The following is a 24,569-nucleotide window of genomic DNA, read 5'->3' on the forward strand; positions in this document are numbered from 1 at the left end:
AAAGATATAGTAATATTTTTGAAAAACTATTAAGTTGTTGACTCTCATAAAAATGGAAATAAATGTATTTCTTCTTTTGTTAAACTAGTTTATGTTTTGAAAAAGTAGTATCAATTGACTTCTTAAGAGTATTAGATAGCTGTGCAGGTTCATAGATTCAGAACATATTTTACATTTTAATGTTAAAATTACTAAAAGATTTAAAGCAAAATGGAGTAAATCCCTTTCCTAAGAATTGGCAAAGCTATTCTTCTACTTATGTACACTAAAATGTGCAGAAATTAAGCTTCAAAGTTATATTCCATTTAAACACTCATTAAAATTTTTTTTCTTTACACGTGAAGAGAGAAAATGAGATTTATTTTCACATCAAACCCATACCCATCTTGTTTTTTTTTAAAATAAGTTAACAGACAGCTAAGCATCTTTGAATATTTTTCTTGATATCCTAGGGCAGAGGTCAGCCAGCTTCTTCTGCAAAGGGCCAGACGGTAAATATTTCTGGCTCTGTGGGTCATGCAGTTTCTGTGGCAGCTACCGGACTCTGCTATTGTGTGAAAGTAGCCACAGGCAATACGTGAATGAATCCGTTAATCTACAGAAACAGACTGTAATGTGCCAATTCCTGACCTAGAGGAACCAGGTCTTGAGTCTAGAGATAGCCTGTGAAATTTTGATAACTTCAAAACTATGTTCTCATACCTTTCTAATTTTTTTCTACTATGCAAGAAAATTTTTATCTACTCTTTATATTCAACTTTACTGTCTATGTAAAAATTAGAAATACATGAATACATTTAATGCCAGCTTCTTTAATATATTTTAAAGTAAGCAATAAAGATATTTATCTCAATGTTGGTGAAATAAGGCTACATTTAGAAATTTTTTTAAACAGTCACATAGAACATAGTAAGAATTTGGCCATGATTGCTATATTAATCCAGACTTTTTGACATATGTGCTAATTGGGATAGAAATAAGAACCCAAATAAGATATGAGTATTGTCAAAAATTAGTTGAATTGTACTTCAGAATACTTGCAACGACACAGTCACTTCTTTCTAAATAGTTATAAATGAAAAGGTGTTCATTAAAATAAAAACCTTACTGAAGTTGAATCTATTAGTAATTGAAATGAGAATGCGTTGACTCATCTCCTACAAAATAAGTAAAAGGGGTTTGTAACACACTGAAATCCCCATTCATTAATTCTCTTTTGTAATATCGTAGTCATTGAGGATGAACTCGTCACTCAGTCATCATCCAAACAAGATGTGACCTTGTCAGTGTCATTCAGCAGGGTGAGATCTACCCACCCGCTCCACGCACTGTCTTCAGCCAGCCTTCCATTCAGGAAGCTTCCCACTATATGCTGTCTTGTTCTAAAAAAACAAGTGATTGTTGATTCCTCTGTTCTTTATAAAAGCTTTGTAATTTTTGCCAACTAAGAATGAGCGGATGATTAGAAACATATTCCAGAAATATCTTAAGGACATTAATTAGGCATTACTGTGGTTCTTAATCAATAAACTCAGTTTATAGGTCTTAGAAAATACCAAAAAAATTATGAACAATTCAGAATTTTTCAGGATGGTCATAATTTCAGAAGCTTAAGTTTACTTTTCTTAGCTAGACTCTCCAAAAATAGCAAATTAGAGGTTAAAAAAGGAAAAAGCATAGAAAGAATTAAAATATTCAGACACCTTCAAACATTTTACATGAGCATTTATGTAAGTTGTTGACATAGTAGTAAATTATCCTTACTGTCCTCTACTAAGCCTATGGTAGCAGTTTTTAATGTTGCTTTATATATTTGAAAGTATTGAACTGAATATTAATATCATGTGGTTTAGACTTTCTAGTAATTTGTGTTGGTCTTTCTTGTCAAAATTAATAAGTGTTCTGGCTCAACACAACTCCATACCTATAACTTATTGAAAAACGAAATTATATTTACACATCCTATTTTTCAAATTGCTTTTTCTTGCTAATTTTCTTGTTTTCACAAAAATGAATGAACCCTCTCACACAAAACCTCTACCCTAAAAAGCAAATCATTTTTGAAAAATCATGATTTATAGAACAGCCTTCTTCAAAAACACACAGAAGCACAAGATAAACAGTTCACCAATATCTTGATAAATTGATCAAAACTACAGGAAGAAAAAAACCACAGGTATTATTACTTGAGGAAAATATTTTGTTTTCCTCCTTGGTCTCATAAAATGAACAGAGAGCAGAGGACAAGTAAAAGGCCAGGGCTTCAAAGACTTCTCTAGACATTGCTTTAAGATTATTATTAAAGAACCAGCCAGAGTCTTTCGTTTTATGAATTCTGGGGCAGTGGTTCTCAACTGTGACTGTGCATTAAAGTCATCTATGAAACTTAAAAAAGAGAGGTATGTACAGCCTTCTGATAGACTCATATGTGTGTGCATTTAGACCATTTGTTTTTTTTTGGGGGGGGGTTGGTGCAGTGTTTATAATAGCTAAACCAGGTGAGATGATCTGAATTTCCGTCAGGAAGAATTAAAGTAATTATAGTGTATTTATATTTTGGAATGATGTCTATTAGGATACATTTGGCTATAAGCAGCAGAATACCCAGGTAACAGTGGCTCAAGCTGTCAAGATAATAAAGTGCTCAGGTACTTTCTGTACTTCTGCTTTGCCATGTTCAATGTGTTAACTTTTGGACCTCAAGTTTATCATGTCATAGTTGCAACATGGCTGCTATAGCTCCAGCTGTCATGTTCTTGAACAACTGTGCTAATGCAAGAGACTCTCCTTAAGCATTTTTTACTTTTATCCCCTCCCCCCAGATTCCCCACATACTTCCTTTTAGCTTATTAACTAAAACAGGGTGATATGACCTTAGAGTTAGATTACCGTGACTTTCTTATCCCAGTCATAATTCACTCCTTGGTGCTGGGAGAGGGGCATACCATCTTGAAGACAGGGATTTCCATTCAGTCTGTGAACAAACTCAAGAGTCAGCTAACTGGGACGAAAGGAAACTGGGGAGATGGGCATTTGGGGAGGCAAGAAACAGTGCCTGCCATTCGCATTATATGTAGTCATTGAAAAGAATGGGGCATGCCTACATGTCATGGATTGTGTACCCTAGAAATGTCACCGTGCAAGGAAAAACAAACCTCTAAAACCAAACTTGTTGGCCTCCCTAATGGAGAAATCATTGACCGTCATTGAGCAAATCCATGAGTATACTCATCTTGAAGGGAGCTACATAGACTTGAGTGTTTGAAAAGCCACTCCATCACATAGCAACACCTGCAGGTCTGGACACCCTCCCTCATGGTTTCGCAAATGAAGTAGTGTTTCTTTCTCTGTGTAAGACATAGGGAATGTCTGTCCCAATCAGCAGCCCCATGGGTCTCTGTTCCAGCTACTTTGGACATTAAGCACTGGTCTCTTGAGGTGTGCCCTGGGGCCCCCAAGTAACTTTTGTGTGTAAGACATAGCCAATATTTTGTCATATCATGGCAGCTGTACTCTCTACATGGTGAAATGCATCCACCCATTTACACACAATGTAGTTAAAAAAAAAAACAAAACAAAAGAAAGCAAAACAGGAAATTATATCAAAAGAGAAATAAATAAGAGTCTGAGGAGATAGCAAAGTGGTAAAACTGGTTACCCTTAGGGATTGGAATTTGGCAAGGAAAAGGGAAGGAAGGAGACTTTCACTTTCATTTTATAAACTACTTTATTTAAAAAAATTATTTTTCACAATGAACACATTACTTTGGTAGTTAGGAATAAAAATATGTTAGGTAGCCTGAGCTCAATTCCAGATCTATTTAATCAGAATATCCAGGGATCAGGGCCTGGGCAAGTACATTTATTAACATCTACAGAGATAATTCTGATATACAGCCAGGTTTGAGAACCACAGATTACATTTACTATCTCAAGAAATACTTTGTTTCGAGGATAAACTATTTGTATACTTTATGTATTCTTTCATTTCTGTAATAAGAGTGATTTTTTTTAAAGGGGGAAAAAAAAATCCCAACAGTGCATCAAAAACGTAGGATGTACATAATTAATGACATATCTCATGTCGACATCCTATCGTATCCAGTACCTCAGATTTGATGTTTCAGTTTCTATTTTGAGGGATTTCTGCAAGCGCCGTTGTAGAGGTACAGAATCTTTGTGAAACTGCCCTGTAGGAAGTAGGTAAAGCTTTCCCTTCTTCAGAAAAATGTATCCATATGTTTTTAATTTTGTCTTTTTGAAATTTTTACAACACTTTATTTTCAAAAAGACAGTATTTTAAGTGGTAGAGATCAGAAGGTAGCAATCACTATCAGCAAAGTTTGGCTTTTAAAATTGTTTGAAAGTATCTGGTACCTCCTTGATCAGTAGAATATATTATATAATTCATATCTAAACTGCTGTGGTTAGAATTTTTTAATTAGGATTAAAATTTTTACTGAAATAAATATTCTCTTTGGTTTATTTAAGATCAGCAAAATAAAAAGCCTTAAGATTTAAAATTATAACAAATGTGTAGAAACTAGTACCATATGCTTCATAATTTGAAAATATAATTTGAAGTAACTACTGCTTCTCATTTATTCAACACATGCCTTTCTATAATACTGTAATAAAAGTATTGATCAAGGTTACCGAAAGTATTTAATGCAAAATCTATCGTTCTCTTTTATTTTGAATTAATGAAATTTTATATGTGTTTCCATAAAGTATACTAAACTCTGCTGTTTTAAGTTATAGCTATAAAACATTAGTTCATTTTACGTTGCTTTGCTCATTTCTGTCTTTAAAGTGCCGTGTAATTTTCATGCTGAATAAAGGCTGACAATATGATGCAATCTACTAATTTATTAATTTGTAAAAAGAACAAAATAAGTAAGTTTTGATGCTGCATTGCATGATAAAGGCTTCCTGCTTATAATTCATGTTACTGTCTTGAGCATGAATCCAAAGAGTTTTAGATAGCCTTAATATTATTTTGGTGTGCTTTCAAAATTAAGAGTATAAAATATATAAACTATACTTGAACACTAAATTGCATGATAATGTCTTTTTGCATATACTTTATGTTTTCTTGAGTATAGATAATAAAGATTAATCATATATCCTAAAATGAAAAATACTACTTTGGAGTTCTATCAAGGTAAAGTATATTATGATATAAAATATGTAAGTGTATTTTATTAAAGCTTGAGAGGTTTGAAAGTGTGCTTAGATTTTAAATGTATAACTGTTACATTACTGTGGTACTTCATTATATGTTATAATTCTTGATAAATTTCATCCTTGAGTGGTTCAAGTGTGAGTCAAATTACAGTCAAATTAACATGTGGGAGCTCTTTTTGACACAGTGGACTTTTGAAGTAGGTATTTCAGAAGATAAGCTACGCTGCTGTGAACTGATTGGCTTCTTACTAACCTGAGTGCACACTTCATTGGAGGACAGGATCCAGGGCCACTGCCAGCCCATATAGTGTACAACTCAGAAAATCATGCCCGTCTTCTTTGAGTGGACACGGATGCGTACCAGGCCAGATGGCTTGGTGAGCAGTTCATTCACTGGGTAGATTAGTCCTCACGTGGCCAGTGGCCAGATAATAGCTTTGACAATACGAGTCATTATCCTACATGTAACAGTAGTCTTTTCCTCATGTTCTCACATGTGTTCTAACAGGTTGTCACCAGAGACAAGGTAGTCATGTGGGTCCCTGTGCTGGGTCTGGGACTAGGGTTGAGCTTGGGAAGAGACTGGCTAGGTGCCTTCTCTATTTCAAGAACCACCTAGCTGGGAAGAAAATGGCTCTGTCACTTTACACATCAGGGTTCACAAACATTTTTATTGCCTTTTACCCTTTTATGATTTGTTTTTTCTTTCTGGGTTGTGTTTAATATTCATTTCATCCTGATTTTCTTTGCATAAAATGGTAAGAAATCACATAGTATAATTTGTTTTGGTCCTCCTTCTCCACAAATAAGGCTTAGCTGTTGCTGTGACTTTCTCCTGCAGTTTTCACACTTGCAGGGTTTATTTGAGCTGTAAATCATGAGTGCCACTGCCATTTAGAGGTGTAGGGAGTTGCATTGCCTGGGGTCAGAGTGTTGCGGTTCACCATGACTCCAAACATATGAAATAACCTCTGAAACCTTAGGCTTATGTAGAAATTAATAAGTAGAATTCATATAACTTTCAATAGGTAAACTCACTTCTTTGGAAATACGTTAAGACAGATTGAACATATGTCAGTTGTATCATTTCTCACCGGTGCTTGACCCTTTCCACAAAGGCACGTGCTAATCTTTACAACTAATCCCGATGTATAACATTGCTCAAAACCCTTGCAGACAGCTGTTATCCACCCTAAGCTCACTACAGTCTGTGACTGTTTCCAGCTGCTGACCTCTGACCTCTCCTGTCTTCCAGTTCCTTCTTTCTTTTCTTTCTTATTTTGCATCTCTGGTGATTCTCCACCCTTTCTCTTTCTTTCCCAGGTACCTTCCTTGGTGAGACATGTGAGGCAGACTATATCTGCCTTCCATCAATCGAAAGAAAGTCTTTTCTCATTTACAAAAACTCACTTTAAAGTTCTCTCTTTCCATTAGCTTTCTTGAACACAGAAACGGTTTTACTTGTATATAAACACAGCATCTTAAGTTATTTAATGGAACACATTTGACAACTTTTTATCTGGTTCCCTTAAGTTCCCCTTAGCCTCAGACTTCTAGAATATGATTGAGTTATCTAGCTTCAAGTTTATAGTTTCCTGTATATGAGAAGAGAAATAGATCAAATACAAATTTGGTTTCAACAGATGTGTAAATGAACACACACACACATATACAGATGCATGTATTTTGTGCTTTTAGTCTTTAAAATGGACTTAAATTTAAGTATTTTAAAACACATAGAAGCAGTGTGGACATATTAAGGGTGATTTGTCTGTTTTCCAAAGGAGGGACAAATCAGTTTTCCACAGTGAATGAAAAGCACCTGTCATTATTAGAAGGCTGTAACTGGAGGATTGTGAGGGGTTTGTGATTTTTTGAAAAGCTTGAAAGTTTGAAATCCTTTGAATTAAATCAAAATTCAAAAATAAAAACCTTTTTTTTTACATAAGAATTCTAAATTATAAACTAATAAATCTTTTAAAGAGTAGTTTTTTAATCCTCAAATAATCTTGGCTAGCTTTCATTGAGCACTTATTACGTTGCAGGGACCATTCTGAGTGAACTGCGTGTAGTAACACTCTCCCCTGACACAGCCCGGTGAGGTGCTGACAGTGACAAGTGGCAGAGCCACAGTTTTTTTTTTTTTTTAATTTATTTATTTATGACTGTGTTGGGTCTTCGTTTCTGTGCGAGGGCTTTCTCTAGTTGCGGCAAGTGGGGACCACTCTTCATCGCGGTGCGCGGGCCTCTCACCATTGCGGCCTCTCTTGTTGCGGAGCACAGGCTCCAGACGCGCAGGCTCAGTAATTGTGGCTCACGGGCCCAGTTGCTCCGTGGCATGTGGGATCTTCCCAGACCAGGGCTCGAACCCGTGTCCCCTGCATTGGCAGGCAGATTCTCAACCACTGCGCCACCAGGGAAGCCCGAGCCACAATTTTAACTCAGAGCCCACAGTCTTAACTACTCAACTTTGCTGCCTCAAAAATAAGCAGTTTAACTTCTCATACTAGATAGTGTGATTCCGTAAAGTGACCATAACCTAGTAAATACATTAGCTATCTTTGTTTTTATTTCACATCATGAATTTTTGTTGCAGTGCAGCATAGGTATTTGTTGTATTTTTAAATGTGGGCTGCAGTGTTCTTTAGAGAGTCTACAAGAGTAATACCACTAAAACAGTCTATTTTTAGGGTAATTACTGAAAACAGAATAAAAGTGGTAATACCTAAAGATTAGTTATCTATGATATATTATAAAACATTGTAAGTGGACACTTTGTTAAGGCAATTATTTTGCTTTTGTTAGTATCTTTGAAATGCTTTTTTCCTTAGATAGGCAATATGTGAAACATGCCTTGTATTTATTCTTCTTTGTGTACCATTCTGTGGCATAGATTTCCTTGCTGAAACAGAATCTGGAGATGCAGCTTTCCCAGTCTCAGACCTCTTTGCAGCAACTACAAGCCCAGTTTACGCAAGAACGACAACGACTTACACAGGAGCTTGAAGAATTAGAGGAACAGCATCAACAAAGACATAAATCTTTACAAGAAGCACATGTCCTTGCATTTCAAACTATGGAAGAAGAAAAGGAAAAGGAACAAAGAGTAAGTTTAAAGTGCCATATGTTCAAATGTAATCAACAGCCTAATAATTGTTAGCCTTCTAATTTTAAAGAGTTCATTTTTTTGCCCCCCAAAATTATATATTGCTTTATTTGTGTTTTCTAGGCTATGACTTCTTGTAGGGGGTCACAGTAATTAAACACAGACACTAATTATACACTGTAGCAGACAAATTTTATTTCTGTTTCCCATGATATTGCCAAGTTCATGATGAAACTAATACACCATCTGGCTTGTCATATGTTAGCAGTGATTAAATAAATTTAGTTGTAACCACTGTGATCACTTAATACTATCTTGAACTTACAATAGTCTTTCATCAAATTTAAAATTTTTCTCTTTCAGTCTGGATCTACAAAAGACACATGTACCCAAGGAATTTATATTTTTTAATCTCACATTTTTGTCCCTCATACTTTTTCTTATGTACAGAATTCACAATGAATTGAAATGGGAGACATTTTAAAATAGTATAGTTCCCTGTATACAGCCCTAACAGCTATATGAAAAGTAGTGATACAAATAAATCACTAAAAAAAGACGTAAACAGATACATTATTTATTTAATTACATGCCAGAATCGCCCCATATCCATTATTTAGTTCTGTGTTAAAATGTTAGTTTGACATAGCCTTAGTGTGATTAATTTTGGTTTAGTTCACTTCTTAACACTGTATTTTTCAATTTCTTCTAGGGACCTTATGGATAAAGATTTGATAGAAAAAGTGTTACTAACAGTAATTTTCACCATGTATAGTTATTACAGATACACATTTTTAATCCTTTATTTGGGTATAGATACTATTTTAAGAAATGGTATGTTATTTAAAGATTGTTAAAACAAAAAAGTCATATTCTTTTAAAAACAACTCATTTGCCTATACAATAAGTTGTAGTCCATTGATCTTGTCCAGAAAATCAAGGAAGTTCCTTTGGTTAAAAATTCGTCCTGTTCGCATTACTAAATAATCTATTCATTGGATTCCATTTGTGAACTGTGATAACCTGTAAGCTTTCATATCAGTGCTTTAATTTTACACATTCAATCTTTTCAAAACTGTAATCATTTTTCAAAAGAAATCAGAACTGGCAGTTTTATTGTCTGTCATTAGGTAGCCAAGCTTACCTGAGTCATGTTGTCTATACGAGAAGTCCTTTATTTTACCTGTATCCAAAGGAACTTACGCTGTACGTTTCAGAAAGAACATAAGTAGTCAAATAATAATTTTTAAAAGCAGCATTTTAGAGTAGTGATTGAAGAAACACAGCCCTAGTTATAATGTGGTATCTTTCTCAGAAACCTTTCATGTTATAGATTATAGTAAGGAAAACCCTTCCTGGCTGAGTGCTACAGTTCACTCTAAACTTGAAGTACCCTGAGCTCTGTTTTTTTTTCTCTTGTGGCCATATATCTTCTCTGCGTCTTGGCCACGTGTAGTCTGTTCTCTCTGGCTAGGCTTTTAAAACTAATCACATGAAGGGCTTTAGTTCACTTTTCCAGCTACCTCCTCTCAGCTTTTGCTTCTGTTCACAAATGCAGGAGCAAAGAATGACTACAGAAAATAGCTACAAAAGTTTTGTTAAGGTTGGAGTAGGAAAAGCCCTCATCTCTCTTTTCCTGATCAGAAGGAGATCTTTTCTGATCTGCCCTCCCCCACCTCTTTCCTAAGTCTAAGTCTGTGCACACAGAGGAATTACTCTATAATTTTAGGTGGTTTATGTCCCTTAGCAGCTTCAGAAAACAGCTTTATTTGAAAACTGCCTTAGGTAAAGGGTCTGTATCCCAATTCAAACACTATATATTGACTCAACCTGATTTCATGATGATTATTCTACTGAAGTGAACCTACTAATTTATTTTCTAATGATGATCATCTTATATCTAATTTTCTTGAAAATGAATTAAAAAGACTTGTTTTCCTTGAATAATAACTGAGTTTTAGTAATTTTTCTATTTTGTTTCCATTTCCTTTCCTATATTCTAGCATAATAATTTGAACATGTTTCTCTTATTCTAGGCTCTTGAAAATCATTTACAACAGAAACATTCTGCAGAGCTTCAATCATTAAAAGATGCACACAGAGAGTCAATGGAGGGCTTCCGGATAGAAATGGAACAGGAACTTCAGACGCTTCGGTTTGAATTAGAAGATGAAGGAAAGGCTATGCTTGGTATTTTGAAAAGATTATAATCCTGTCATATTTATTTTTACATCCTTCTAACTTAAAATTCAACAAGAAATCACAAAGTTTTATTCTTAATTTTTGAAACATCAAAACGAATATCTAAGTGTTGTTCATATTTTATTTGAAGTTACTGGATGAAGGAGCAAGTATGGCAGAGTAGAATGGATAGAACACAAACAGTAAAGTGAGGTCCCCTCAACGTTCTCCATACTCTGGCTGTGTAAGCAACACCCAATGGTGCTTGCATTTATCATTAAGGGACTAAACGGAGTCAGAACATTCAGGCTTCCCACTATCCAGTGACTGAAAGGAATAGATAAGGATGGAGCCACATGTCTTTAGACTAGATCATCATATTGGGTTTTTTTCCACTTCAGGATTTTGTTTTAATGAGAAAAGTCATGTCTAGGTCTGACTTTTTGTTTGGATATTTTCCAGATTTTTTATTAAATAGGACTTTTATCTTTGAGGTATTCAAATCACTATAGTTTTTATAGGAGATCAATTGAGTTTGGAAGAAAAACTGAATATGTATTTAAAGGATTTTTTGTTTGTTTTTTAGTGTCATTCAATGACTTTTTATTCCTGTCATCTCATTTTCCTTCTGTTTGTGTTTTTTCCAAATTCTCCTAACGTTTTTGACGTCTTTTGTCACACCTCAGTGGCACACTCTTTTCCAAGTAAGAATTGAGAACAAAGAAGACCAAAGTGTTCTGAATATTTGGGGCCTCAAAGGGAAAACCAACTGACCCAGTTCATCATCTCTACTATTGCTGGGAGTTCTAGGCCAAGTTGTTATAGCTCTCTCCTCTTCCGGAGGAGAGGTAAAAATGGGCGAAGTGTTGGAACTTGTATCCACTGAAACATGATTTAAATACATTTGTCTTTGTAGACAAAAGACTTTTTGTGGTTTCTTAAGCTTTTTATTTTGAGATAATTGTAGATGCATGTGAGATTATAAGAAATAGCACAGAGAGATCCTCTGAACCTTTTACCCAGTTGCCTTCAATGGTAACATTTTCAAGACTAAAGTGCACGTCACAGCCAGGATGTTGACCTTGATACTGTCAAGACACAGAACATTCCCATCACCATGGTATCCCTGCTGCCCATTTATAGCTACATGTACTTCACTCCCTCCCCCACCATTAATCTCTTCTCCATTTCTATAATGTTGTCATTTTAAGAATGTTGTAAACGGAATTGTACGATATGTAGCCTTTTGAGATTGGCTTTTTTCACTCAGCATAATTCTCTGGAGGTTCATGCAGGTTGCTGTATGTATCAATGGTTTGTCCCTTTTTATTGCTAAGTAGTACTCCATGGTATTGACCTACCATATTTGTTGTCCTTTACCCACTGAAGGACATCTGTGTGTTTTCAGTTGTGTGCAAATTTAAGTTTTTATTTCTTTGGGATAAATGGCCAGGAGTTGAGTTGCTGGGTCATATGATAATTGTATGTTTAGTTTTTTAAGAGACTGCCACTGTTTTCCAGAGTGATTATACCATTTTACATCCCCACCAGCAATGTATGAATGATCCAGTTTCTTCACATCCTCACCAGCATTTGATGTTGTCATTATTTTGTTATTTTAGCCATTCTGGTAGGAGTGTAGTGATATCTCATTGTGAATTTTACTTTGCATTTCCCTAATGGCTAATGGTGTTGAACATTCTTCCATGTGCTCATTTGCCATTTGTGTATCTTCTTTCCCAATTGGATTGTTTCTATTTTTACACACACATCTATGGCTTCAACGGCCATCTGTTGTGCTTGTGACTCCAAATACGTATTTCTAGACCAATCTGCTTTCCTTGTGAATTAGATTTATATTTTTTACTGCTTATTAGACTGTTAGATATTCTAACTCACACTCTGTTTTAAAATATTAGCTCACCATCTCCCTCAGGTCTAAAATATATTTCCATTCCCATACCTCCCACTTGAATTTATGGTATCACTGTTTACTGAGTTGCCAAAACCATGAATCTGGGAGATGCATTCAACCTTTTTTCTTTCGCTTGCACATCATGTTATTTCCTCCTCTTAAATATTCTCTGTATCTGTTTCCTCTTCTTTCATCCTTTCGCCACCCTTAATTCACGGTCGTATCATTTCTCACCTGGATTAGTACTGCAACCTTCTTGCTGATCTTCCTTCCCACAGTCCATTCTCCAAACTCCAGTTGGGTTAATTTTTGCAAGACTCAAATCTCACCATGTGACTTCCCCACTTTAAATCCTTCAGTGATTCCTCGTACCCTTCCCCAGGTCCTGTCAATTTTTCCACTGAAGCAGCCCTTAACACCAGGGTAAACTGAACTTATGCCCTACATGAGGGTCTCGGGAGGAGCCTAAATTGACTTGCTACAAGCACAGCATTTCTTTGAAGTCTCATGTTTTAGCTTTGAAATTTGTAACTTGTATTTTACTCATATATTCAGCGTTAACATTAAAAACAGTGGCTTTTCCAAAAATCTTCATGTAAAATTCATGTTTTGGAAGATGATCACGTGTACTCTAAAAGTCCCTCAGGCACACTGCCACACACATCTTAGTTTGAGGACCATGAATCTAAACATGGAGTGAAAATCATTTTGTACTGAAACTTTCTCAGGCTGGGCTCCATTTTCTTTGCAATATGACCACTTGCTCTGTGGGCGCCTGCCATACCAGACTTCTTATAGCTTGTCTGACAGAGCGGGTTCTTTCTGCTTTTGCGTATGTTACTCCTTCTTCCTGAATGCTTTTATCTTCCTCCACTTGGAGGACCCCAGCTCAGGCTTTTAGACTGTGTTACCGTGACAATTCCTTTGTTGATAGCATCCCCAGTTTCCCTCTCCTAGGAAATCTGGGTTCTTACACCACCCTGCTTTTATTATAACTGAAACACTGTATTTCATTATAATGTTCATCTCTGATATCCCACCTAATTCCTTGATGCCCTTCCCTCTAGCCTGTGCAGTTATAAGAACAGGGTCATATTTTATTCTCCCATAATATAGTACCTGGCATTCAGTAGGTGTGGATTGTATGAAATAATCTCAAATTCAGATAAAAATAATGACTTCCAAATCACTAAGAACACTCAGCAGACAGTGCTTAACATCTTTGAGGGATAGCGTGGAAGAAGTCTTACGTGGGTGGGAAGTTGCCTCCTAAATATATGTTATAGTACCATTCAACTCTAAAATGTGTTATTCTACTAGTGAGTGAGAAGAGTTAAAAATTTCCTGTCCTTTAGCACCTTACTTGCAAACTGAAAACACCTTGATCCATCTGAGCAGCTGAAAATTTTCTTATCCTCTTCAAAGCCAGATGACCTCTAAATTTATATTTTATGATAGTATGTAGTATTTTAAGAGGCATAGACAATCCTATGATATTTTAATGGGAATATGTGTCCTAATTTTAAAAAATAATACTCTAACTTTTATGATTTTTATCTAAAATACTAATATTTTAAAAATACACTAAATCTTTTTTTCCTTGGATTCAAGCTTCTTTACGCTCAGAACTAAACCATCAACATGCAGCTGAAATTGATTTGTTACGGCATAATCATCAACAAGAATTGTCAGCCGCTAAAATGGAATTAGAGAGAAGCATAGATATCAGCAGAAGACAGGTAAAGAACATTCTGTTCTGTGATGGCTTCTTAAATAAATGTGAATAGATTTGAATGTTCACAATTTTCTGAAAATTATTTTGTAATAACTAGTATTTTCACTAGTAATTATTTACTATCTATATTAAAGAGTTTTATTTTTAAAGGGAATTAGGTAATTCGACTTTAGTGTAATGGTCAGTTTATTTTATGACCTTTTAATTGAATATTTTGAATTTTATTTGCATCTTGAGTGAACAATGTAATATAAATAATACAAAGAGTGAAAACAGAATACTATAAAACAGCAGTGTCTGTCCAGTAGAACTTTCCATGATGAGGGACCTCTTCTATATCTGTGCTATCCACTGTGATAGTCACGAGCCAAATATGTCTAGTGTGACCAAGGACCTGAATTTTTAATTAATTTTTATTAATTTATTTAATTAATTTCAGTTAATTTAAACAGCCATATCAGATAGCACAGCTATCGAAGTAGCAGGTTCTCAGGAAGAAAAAAGATAATTTATATTTCCATATCACTAGCACAGCTACTATTCACACTTTTTAAATTTTGCTCATTAGCCAAGTGTACTTTCTTTAGATAGTTTGTGATCCTGAGTGTATGTCTGGATGAATGGATTTCTAGTCATAGTACAATGAAGGCTATTCTCTCTTTATTAGTTTATTACTTATGACTTTCACTTTGTTAGTCTTCAAATATGTTAAATGATCAGCTCAAATTTTTCTTCATTACTAGAAAGTTTTAAATGAGTCACCTTATAACCACGGAGGGAACTTATATTCTCTCCAACTAGGCTGCTGCTGAAATTGACACTGCTGAAATTGACACTGTCTAGGCCTGCAGAATTTGCAGAAAACAGTGACTTGTAGGAAAATGGAAGGGAGCTTATCTGTCAGACAGGATAACTGCTAGACCAGCATGAAGCAGACAAAGTCTTCTAAGCAATGGGATGTGTATATATTGGGATGGCCTCCATAGATGCAGGTCCTTTTTAAATTAAAGGACGATGGCACCAGCATTTTTTTTTTTTTTCGTGGTATATAACACGTACTTAGTACATATTTATTGAATGAAGAAACTCTTTTTCCCCATTAGCTTCATGAAAGCTATGTCATCACTCCCTGGTCTGAGGAGTCTTCTATGACTATTTCTTTTTTTTTTTTTTTTTTTTTTTTCTTCATACACACACACTGTATTTTATTTTTACAAGAGATAAATAGACTGACACCAAGCATTGTACATGGATGACCACAACAAAAGCAACAATGATTGCAATTACCAAACATGAAACACACTCATACTATGTCATAATATTGACATTCAGTCCAGTAATCCTCCACTGTAACAGCTCCTTTACTTTGCAGTGAAAATTGATTTGTATATTCTCTGGATGGCACCAGCATTTTACTGCAAGACCATGTAACTTATTGAGTACTTAAGAGCCCTGTATTCTAATATCAGCTCTGCCATTGATTATAGATCATCCTTGGACAAATTATCTCTTGGGTATTGGTTTCTTCATCAGTAAAATGAGGGAGATGTGCTTACATGGTCTTTTGGGTCCCCTGTGGCCCTGAAGCTATTTAAGCTGCATCCATATAAACACTTCTTAGATATTGATATATGAAAATAGAGGAGGCCTCGAGGTTTCCTTATTTCAGCAGTTTGCTTTTGAAGCAATGTCAGATTTACATTTGACATTCCAGTATATCATTTTCTTTCCCTTAAACACAGAAAGTAAATATGCAGAAAACTTTTAAGAACTATTTGTATTTTTCAGAGTAAGGAGCACATGTGTAGAATAACAGATCTACAAGATGAAGTAAGGCACAGAGAGCATCACATCTCAGACTTGGATAAGGAAGTACAGCACCTTCATGAAAATATAAATGCCCTAACCAAAGAATTGGAATTTAAGGGAAAAGAAATTCTCAGAATAAGAAGTGAATCCAACCAACAGATGAGGTATGCCATCAGTCACCACAGAAGGAATTTGCAGTGTTACCTGAAAGACTATTGCAATGGTATTTAGCAATACATGCCTAGTTTTACGACTAGATAGCCTTCTAGTAAGATATTGAAGACCACTTTTTACTTTATTTGTTGACTATGTTATAATTTGAATGTAGAAGAAATGTTTATATTTTGAAAGATGTATATACATTCACTAACTTTGGAAATTGTATGTAATTAACTAAAATCTTTTAAAAATGTTATTTTAAAAAGCATTAAAGGAGACAACTTTAACAAGCTAGAAGATTAGAGCAAAGTAAGTACTTTACTTCAGGCTGTTTCCACTAATTTTCTGTATATTATACCTAAAACCATTTCAAATCTGTTAGAGTATAGAAAGTTTTGAAAGCTCGACTTCAGAATAACGTTTTCCTAACTAAAAATAAATTAAACAGGTTGCATGAACAAGATTTAAACAAGAGACTTGAAAAAGAGCTGGATGTCATGACAGCAGACCACCTCAGAGAGAAAAATATCATGCGGGCAGATTTTAATAAGACTAACGAGCTACTCAAGGAAATAAATGCAGCTTTACAAGTGTCGTAAGTCACATTATATTAAAGAAAATTCATGTGTGGAGAATAAACTGAGGAGCACTGTGTCTAACCTGAGATTAGCTAGTCTTTTGAATCTAATTAAATGATACTTTAAAAAGAAAACTTAAGTGCTGTATTTACAGACGGTAACTGCAATATGATATATTCTTTAATTACAAGAAGGCAGTTGAACAATTATGTTTTATCAGCTGCTACTGCTATGGTTCTACTAGGACAATATTTGTCCAAAGACTGTCCCTCAGGATCATGAACTATCATGCCATGGTGAAAACTCAAAAGATACCCATTATATAATGTTAAGTAAAAAGAGCATATTGTGACCAATGGGGTTATTATGATCCTATATATACACTGATAACACATATTTTACAAAAATATCAAAAGATCTTAAAGAAACAAATACAAATTTTAATGGTAGTGATTCCGTCTATGGACTGGATTAGGAGGTATTGGAGATGATGGAGAAGAGCAGAAACTTCCTTTTTATTTTATATACTCTACTTACACATTGTTTGAATTCCTACAACAAGCATTTGATTGTTTTATGATTTTAAAAATCAATAAATGTAAAACATCACAAAGTTACTGCTCATAGATAGTAGCTCCAGCATCATTAAAACCTAAAGTTCTAATTATTGCTTTATGTTTTAAAAAATATTTAATAGCCTCTCTCTTTCCTACACACTTACTTATAAACTTCTATAGCTAATGCACCTGGCATTCACTCCATCTCTGTGGCCTAAACTGTGGTCCAGTTTAAGTTATCTCAGAAATAATTTACTCTAAGCTGCTGCAATGGTTTATTCACTTTCAGTCTCTCCTCTTCCAATCAATTAAAAAGCCTTCATAAAAAATATAAATATCTCCATATACGTCAATAAAGTCAAAATAGTGACTTAATCCCATTACCCTCAGTGTCAAAGTCAAACTTAAACTCTTAGCTCCAGCGTGCCATCTCCTGCCTCATCCCACAGCCACCCGTATTCCCTGTCTGCTACCTTTGTGTCAGCCACACTGACCGTCACAGTTTCCTTCTAAGAGTCTCCTGTGTTATCCTCTACAGTCTAGAATAACCTTCTATGTCATTCCTACCTATTACCTTCCTCCAATCTAAAAATCATCTTGCATTTCATCCATTTAACCAGCTAAGCCTCCAGTAAGTCTTGTTAAATTTGTACCACATATGCCCACATTCACTTCAGCTGAAACAGAAAACAGACCCCCAGTCATTGGCATTTACTTCAGAGGCCTCTGAGGTGAGGTGCTCTTTCTAATGGACACATACAAAATTTTCACATCAGTAGGCACTCAATGAATATTTCACAAATAAAATCTTTGAGGATTCCCTATAACATTTACCACTTCATAAAGTTACCCTTGAAATGGTAAAGAGACTCATGAGGTCATTTCCCCAGTCACAGTGATTCTGGGTGTTTGCAGTTATTGGGGGTAATTTTTAAATCTTTTGGGCTGCAATAAGAGCTTGCACACCTGCCGTGTCGAAAAGCTCATAATCTCAGGCATTTTGCAGAGATGAGTTACAATGAACCCCAGTGACCACAGTGTTGTTTATCAGGCAGAGGCTAAAATCCTGGTATTCCCTCTCTTCATACTCTGAGAAAACATGCTCACAGAAAGGATAACCTCTGTCTGTCCATGTGTCCAGTCTCCTTAGGAATGTTACGTTACAAAGTAGTAAGGGTTATATCTTTGTTTTTACTTTATTCCGCTTTTTATGGTTTTGTGCATTATGAACTTTCAGTAGATAGAAAATAATTTAGTATTTTAATATTCATTTTTAATCAAAGAATTAGTGTTACTCGTAAGTCAAATATTTTTTCTGCTTTTCTAGATCTACCATTTGTTTTCTACTTCAACTAGGTCTGTGCTAACCAATCATATTTCTTTTTTCACCTGCTGTCGTTATGTAATTAACCTCTAGTTTTAGGTATCTACTCATTTAGTTAAAAACAAACACATATACAACTGTATGTAGGCTGGCAATGTCTAGTAGATTTTTCTGTAATAACAAAAATGTGCTGTGTCTGCTCTGTCCGGTATAGTAGCTGCTAGCCACAAAGGCTGTTGAGCACTTGAACAATGGCTGGTGCAACCAAGGAACTGAATTTTTAACTTCCTTTAATTTTAATTAATTTAAATGTAAATGGCCACATATGGGCTAGTGGCCTCCATATTGAAAAGCACAGTTGTAGACAGTTGGATATTTCTGGCCCATATCCTCAAATGCAGCCTGCTGGGATCTGCTGAATGGTTTGGATTTAAACAGATGGAAAGCAGGGAGGGTCCATTCCAGTTTAAGGAACTGGGGAGAACAACTTTTGAACTATTCTCAGCCTGTTTCAGAGAACTAAGGGTACCCTACTGAAGTTCCTAATCAACTGCATGCTGACTTTAAAACTTCAAAATCAGCAAAGCCCTGTGGATTCTTGGCAGTGGGTATGGTGGAGGATGGGTCAGGCTGCCACTTGAAGCCTGGAGCTGAGGGGCCTCTGGAGCAGCTGGACATTTCTTGCTTCTGTCCCTGCCCCAAACCTTGTTGGACTCCAGGGAAATGAAATGGGGACAAAAGTTTAAAGGAGGGACTGTACCCTTTAAACATCGTTGAAATGGTGGTAAGAGTTCTGTGTCTCTTACGGAATTATTACTAGAAATCCTCTTCTCTAGTGCTGGGTATTAAAGTCTACTTAGGTTTTCAGATATGCTATAGAAATTGTTTTATTTTCTTGAGTGGTATAGTATCTTAGTAAAAACATTGTATCTAAGAAATATGTCATGGTTTTTGTTTTAGAAACAAATGAGAATTTAAAGAACTTTGTTTAAGCTAAATGTAAATATACACAGAACTTGGAGTCATGGCAGATCTTTATTATGCAAAAAAGGTAGTTTGGTTCAGAGATTATTATTGTTTAGGGTTATTTTACCTTAACTTCTCACTGTACTGAAGCCAAAAGGTAATTTCTTCTTGGGGGAAACATTTGAGTTTCTGTACTTGGACTTTAAGTAGGTCAGTAATACCTAATTAAAAAGAAGCTCTCCACCACACCAGAATTACTTATTCCTTAAAAGTTGTTTGAGTTTTTTTTTTATCTACAATACCCTAATAGTTTTTTGTTGTTGTTATTTGATTTTTAAGTTGCCATACAGCTTATTTTCATAATCTTGTGAGGTAAGGATGAAGTCATTCTATTGTCACAAGTCTGAACCTGTGCCTGTAATTTATGGGAAAGAGAAGTTTGACGTTAAGCTGCTTGAATTACTATATTTCCTTTCCTTAAGGCTGTAGGAGACAGTATAATAGAGTTCTTTCATCTTATACAATTAAAATTCTAAAACAGATATGACTATTTTAGAATCTAGTCATACTTTAGAAATTAGTCATTAGTGACTAATAATACTGTTGTTTGGCTGTAAAATCTCAACTTACTGATTTTTTTTGTCAATTATTTATTTTAAAAGTGTGGAAGGAGTATCAACTGGGAAACTTTTTTATACAGCTTTTTATGCATTCATATTTTTGGTTTATGTTATCCATGAGCCATAGACACTGACCTATATATTCTCAGAGCCAAAAAAAAAAAAAAAAAAATCAGGGCGTGCGTGCCTGGGGAGAATCCAGCAGTGACCCTAATTAGTAATTTTATATGTTCTACTTCTGTCTGTTCTCTCTTTGTATTAACTTCTAATGGGAATCTGTATTTTGAGTAAAAGTCTGTATGTACTTGTGTGGTTCCCTCAAGGCAGTGTTTCCCAGGCTTTAATCCTTCCTATACAGCCTTTGGGAATTTGGTCATTTCTGGCTACCTATGATATTATTTTCTTAATATTTTTAATTGACTTGTTTTAACTTAATCAACTTTTCCTGTTAAATTTTTAACTCTGCAGTAAAACCATTATAGCTACTGAAAAATTTCATCCATTATTCCAAATAGAAGTTAAGCCATAGCTATATAAATGTGACTTCTGTGAAAATACAACAGTGTTATTAGATCCTGGGTAGCATTGATGCTTGAGGCCTGCCTGAGTGCTGTGAAACAGCGTAATAAGCATATATGCTATGAAGACCAGTCAAGATACACAGAACCAAACAGACTTTTCTCCTCGTGGTCAGAAAGATTAAAGGAGAACAAACTAAACTGTCTCCTGTATCACTAGTCGTTCACACCTAGTCTTTGGGAAGCAGCTGGCTTAGAGAGTTGCGTGGGGCAACTGAAAGGGAAAACGTTGACTGCCCGGTGTTGGCGTGAATGGGCATCAGAAGAGGACGAAGCGTGCTTCCCCCATCAGGATTTTGAAAGACTCATAATTCTTGAAATATGTTTGCAGGTTAAATCTACATCATATTACTTGTTCTCTCCTTTAATGCTTTCCCATTTGTGTCTATATGGATGTTTCTTCAGTTTAATCAATTATTTATTTCCCTTTACTATCCAGGTATCTTTTAAAAAAAATTTTGGTGCTGTAAAGATAGTTTGTGGAGAAGATTTAACTGATAATAATTTTGTAGGTAAAGAATGTTGAAACTAAGCAAAAACACACACTGGAATTTAAGTTCAGAGACCTTTATTATGCAAAAAGTTGGTTCAGGGATAGTAACTGACTATTTTAGACTCACTTTACCTTAACTTCTCATTGTACTGGAACAAAAAGACATAATAGTTATTGGTTTTTTTTTTTTAACTTTACAAATGAAGTACATGTATTTATTTACACCCCAAGAAGATGCTTTCTGAATTTTCCATACTTAAAAGCAACATTCAAAATTATTCTAAGACGTAATAGTTTTAAATAAGGCTTTAAATTGAGGGTTTTTTAAAATTTATTTATTTATTTATTTTTGGCTGTGTTGGGTCTTCGTTTCTGTGCAAGGGCTTTCTCTAGTTGCGGCAAGCGGGGGCCACTCTTCATCACGGTGCACAGGCCTCTCACTATCGCGGCCTCTCTTGTTGCGGAGCATAGGCTCCAGACGCGCAGGCTCAGTAATTGTGGCTCACGGGCCCAGCTGCTCCGCGGCATGTGGGATCTTCCCAGACCAGGGCTCGAACCCGTGTCCCCTGCATTGGCAGGCAGACTCTCAACCACTGAGCCACCAGGGAAGCCCTAAATTGAGTTTTTTAGTGACCATTTACTACCAAGTATTTTTGTTCAGCTTCAGGAAACAGTTCAAAAATCTTGTACCTTGTTTTTACTGATAAAGAAAGAAGGTACTCCAGTGACATCTTGTGGCTACTCTGGTATGAAACGCAAATGCCTTTTTCCATGTTTCTCAAGCTTCTCAAAACCGTTGCCCATAAAATATAAACCTTTGCCCATATAATGCCACATCATGATAAAATGCAAGGTTACTTTATATGAGCTCAGTGAATTGTCACAGAACAAAAGTGAAGATAATGAAACTAGCCTCACAGTGAACTGACGAAGTCCCAGCTGATCCTGAGACAGTCACTCCCTAACCCCACACTTCCTCTCCCTCATACCTCCCTACTTCCCAGATTAGAACTTTAGCCATGGTGCTGGGGAGGGAGCCAAAAATGTTATCTCCAAGTCTTTGGCTTGAGCTGAGTTAGTGGAATTTACTAAAAGTACTAAAATGCACAGATTCTGGTACCCCTCTGGAACTGGAGGGTGGGAGTGGATCACTGATACCCAGAGGATAGATCATCTAGAAGTTACTCAATATTTGTTGACTGAAAGTTTTCTGTGAATCTTCATTAACCATAATTTTGTTGAGCTTAGTTTATTCTTCATATTTTGAAAACAAGTTTTAAAACTGTTCTAATTATTTGAATTTTCTAAAATTGAGAGTGCTTTTTTTCAAACTACACTAGCAGTTTCCATTTGCATCCTCTTCATTCTGCCCTGTGCTATATTCTTAGACTCTGCAGGGTCCATGGCACCTCTGCTCATAAAAAATGGCCTCTATTCTAGAGTCTTCAGTGGCATTTAGTTCTATTACCTTCTCATTTCATTCAGGGCAGAACAGGCCTAGAAGGAAATATAATTCTTCTTTTATCCAAGGAACCGGTTTTTTTTTTTTCCAGTTTATATATTCAGTATATTAACTGATATGCAGAATTTGTAAACTGCATTTCCCATAAACCGGGAAAGAATGATGTCATATGTGTGTGTCCTTTGTACCCCTTTCCTCTGTATCTTCTGTCCTTTTTATATATGTTAACAAACTTTATGTCATCACACAATATCGTATGTGTGGTAAGTTCTCCTAATAGTAAGCCTACATTTCCAGCATCAAGCCTGCATTGCTAGGTTAGTATTATTCAGTATATTATTTCTTCTACAGAGCATACCTCACCTCATTCCCATATACACTTAAATGACTTAAAAATGAGTGAATTCTTCCAAAAGTAATCTGCAAAGCCTTTAATAACCTCATCTACACTTGGAGAGCCTTTCATAACACTACCTTCTTGAGGCAATCATGTCATTACACTTACAAGTTTTAACGGAAAAAGTTTGATTTTAAATTTTTGTGTGTTCAACTGAACCAATTTGAAAAATAGAGGCATTGCAAAAGAATGCCTGCATCATATCAATGAAAGGTTTTCTTGTTTTTAGACTAGAAGAGATGGAAGAAAAATATCTAATGAGAGAATCAAAACCAGAAGATTTACAGATGATTGCAGAATTAAAAGCCATGCTTACAGAAAGAGATCAGGTCATAACGAAACTAATGGTAAGTTGTTTTGGTTTGGGGGGTAGGGGGTTGTGGTGTAACCATGTTAGTCATCTGTAAACTGCTGATTGGGAAAACATGAGAAAATATTTTTAAGTAATGCTAAACAAAAGTTGAAAGTACAAAATATATGTATTGTGATTGAATGTTTATTAAAATGTTTATGAATGAGGATAAGAAATACAAAGTAATTTAAAATTTTAAATTTGGTATTATGGTAAGAAGATTGTGTCTTTTTTCAGTAATTTTTAAAAAGAAATACTTTTTAATACATATTGAATGTTTAATAATATGTTATTGCCAGTGTACAGTTAATATACTATTGAAGTGTGTGTGTGTGTGCTGTACATGTAGAATTAGAATTGGATGGGAAAGAACAGTCAACACATACATGCACAAGCCTGCATTGCACACTTCCAGTTAGTCTTGTTAACTTCCTAAAGTGTGTCCCACTAAAACCTGATCCAAAGACATACTTCATGGAAAAAGGATTCTATTTTCTTAGGGTTCTAGCCTAAGAAAAGCTACAGGCTCTGTCTTGAGAGTCTCAGTGCACACTGAGATGTTAGTGGCTCTGAGACGTCCATCAGGGAAGAAAATACAGACTTAACAATAAATACACTGCCTTCATTAAAGTCATTATTCCTCAAGAATAAAAAAAAAACACAAATGTTTTAAAATGCATAAAACATTTCAGAGTCTTCTAAAATTATACGACCTGATCAATAATTAAAATATTGCTTTTTACTGCCACTAACAAATAAAAATCAGAGTAAAACTAGAAATAGAATGCTAATCATTCTGTTTACTCATTGATCTCTTCATAAAAACTTTGGACATTAGCATGCAAAGAGAGCCTAAGAGCATTTATTTCTGAAGTCCTTTTTCCTTAACGTATTTCTCTTAGCATTTAGGAAAGCCATCCTGTTATATGGGACTAGAAGTTCCTGCCAAAAAGCAACAGGTAGTTGATTGGGGTTCATAGATGGAGCCCAGGAGCAGGCATTGGAAAGACAGAATATGTGCTACTTCATCCCAATAACCACCCAGTTTTCCAAGCTTTGTGAACATGAGCACAGGCATCATAGCTTGCTCTGTCTCTATCTGATAGCAGTAGATTCATGAAAAATTATCTTATATTCTACATATGAAATT

At 35.3% G+C, this 24,569-nt stretch overlaps 1 protein-coding gene across 1 annotated transcript in view; it reads left to right on the top strand.

Moving 5' to 3' along the window:
- FAM184A (family with sequence similarity 184 member A) overlaps positions 1-24,569 on the top strand; it is a 119,056-nt gene that overhangs the window by 88,945 nt on the left and 5,542 nt on the right. The window contains 6 exon segments of the mRNA XM_036872002.1: positions 8,081-8,293; positions 10,330-10,483; positions 14,001-14,128; positions 15,913-16,097; positions 16,541-16,687; positions 23,297-23,414. Of these exon segments, the coding sequence (XP_036727897.1) occupies positions 8,081-8,293; positions 10,330-10,483; positions 14,001-14,128; positions 15,913-16,097; positions 16,541-16,687; positions 23,297-23,414 (945 nt within the window).

The sequence above is a fragment of the Balaenoptera musculus genome, chromosome 12 (genome assembly GCF_009873245.2).
Source record: "Balaenoptera musculus isolate JJ_BM4_2016_0621 chromosome 12, mBalMus1.pri.v3, whole genome shotgun sequence".
Taxonomy (NCBI): domain Eukaryota; kingdom Metazoa; phylum Chordata; class Mammalia; order Artiodactyla; family Balaenopteridae; genus Balaenoptera; species Balaenoptera musculus.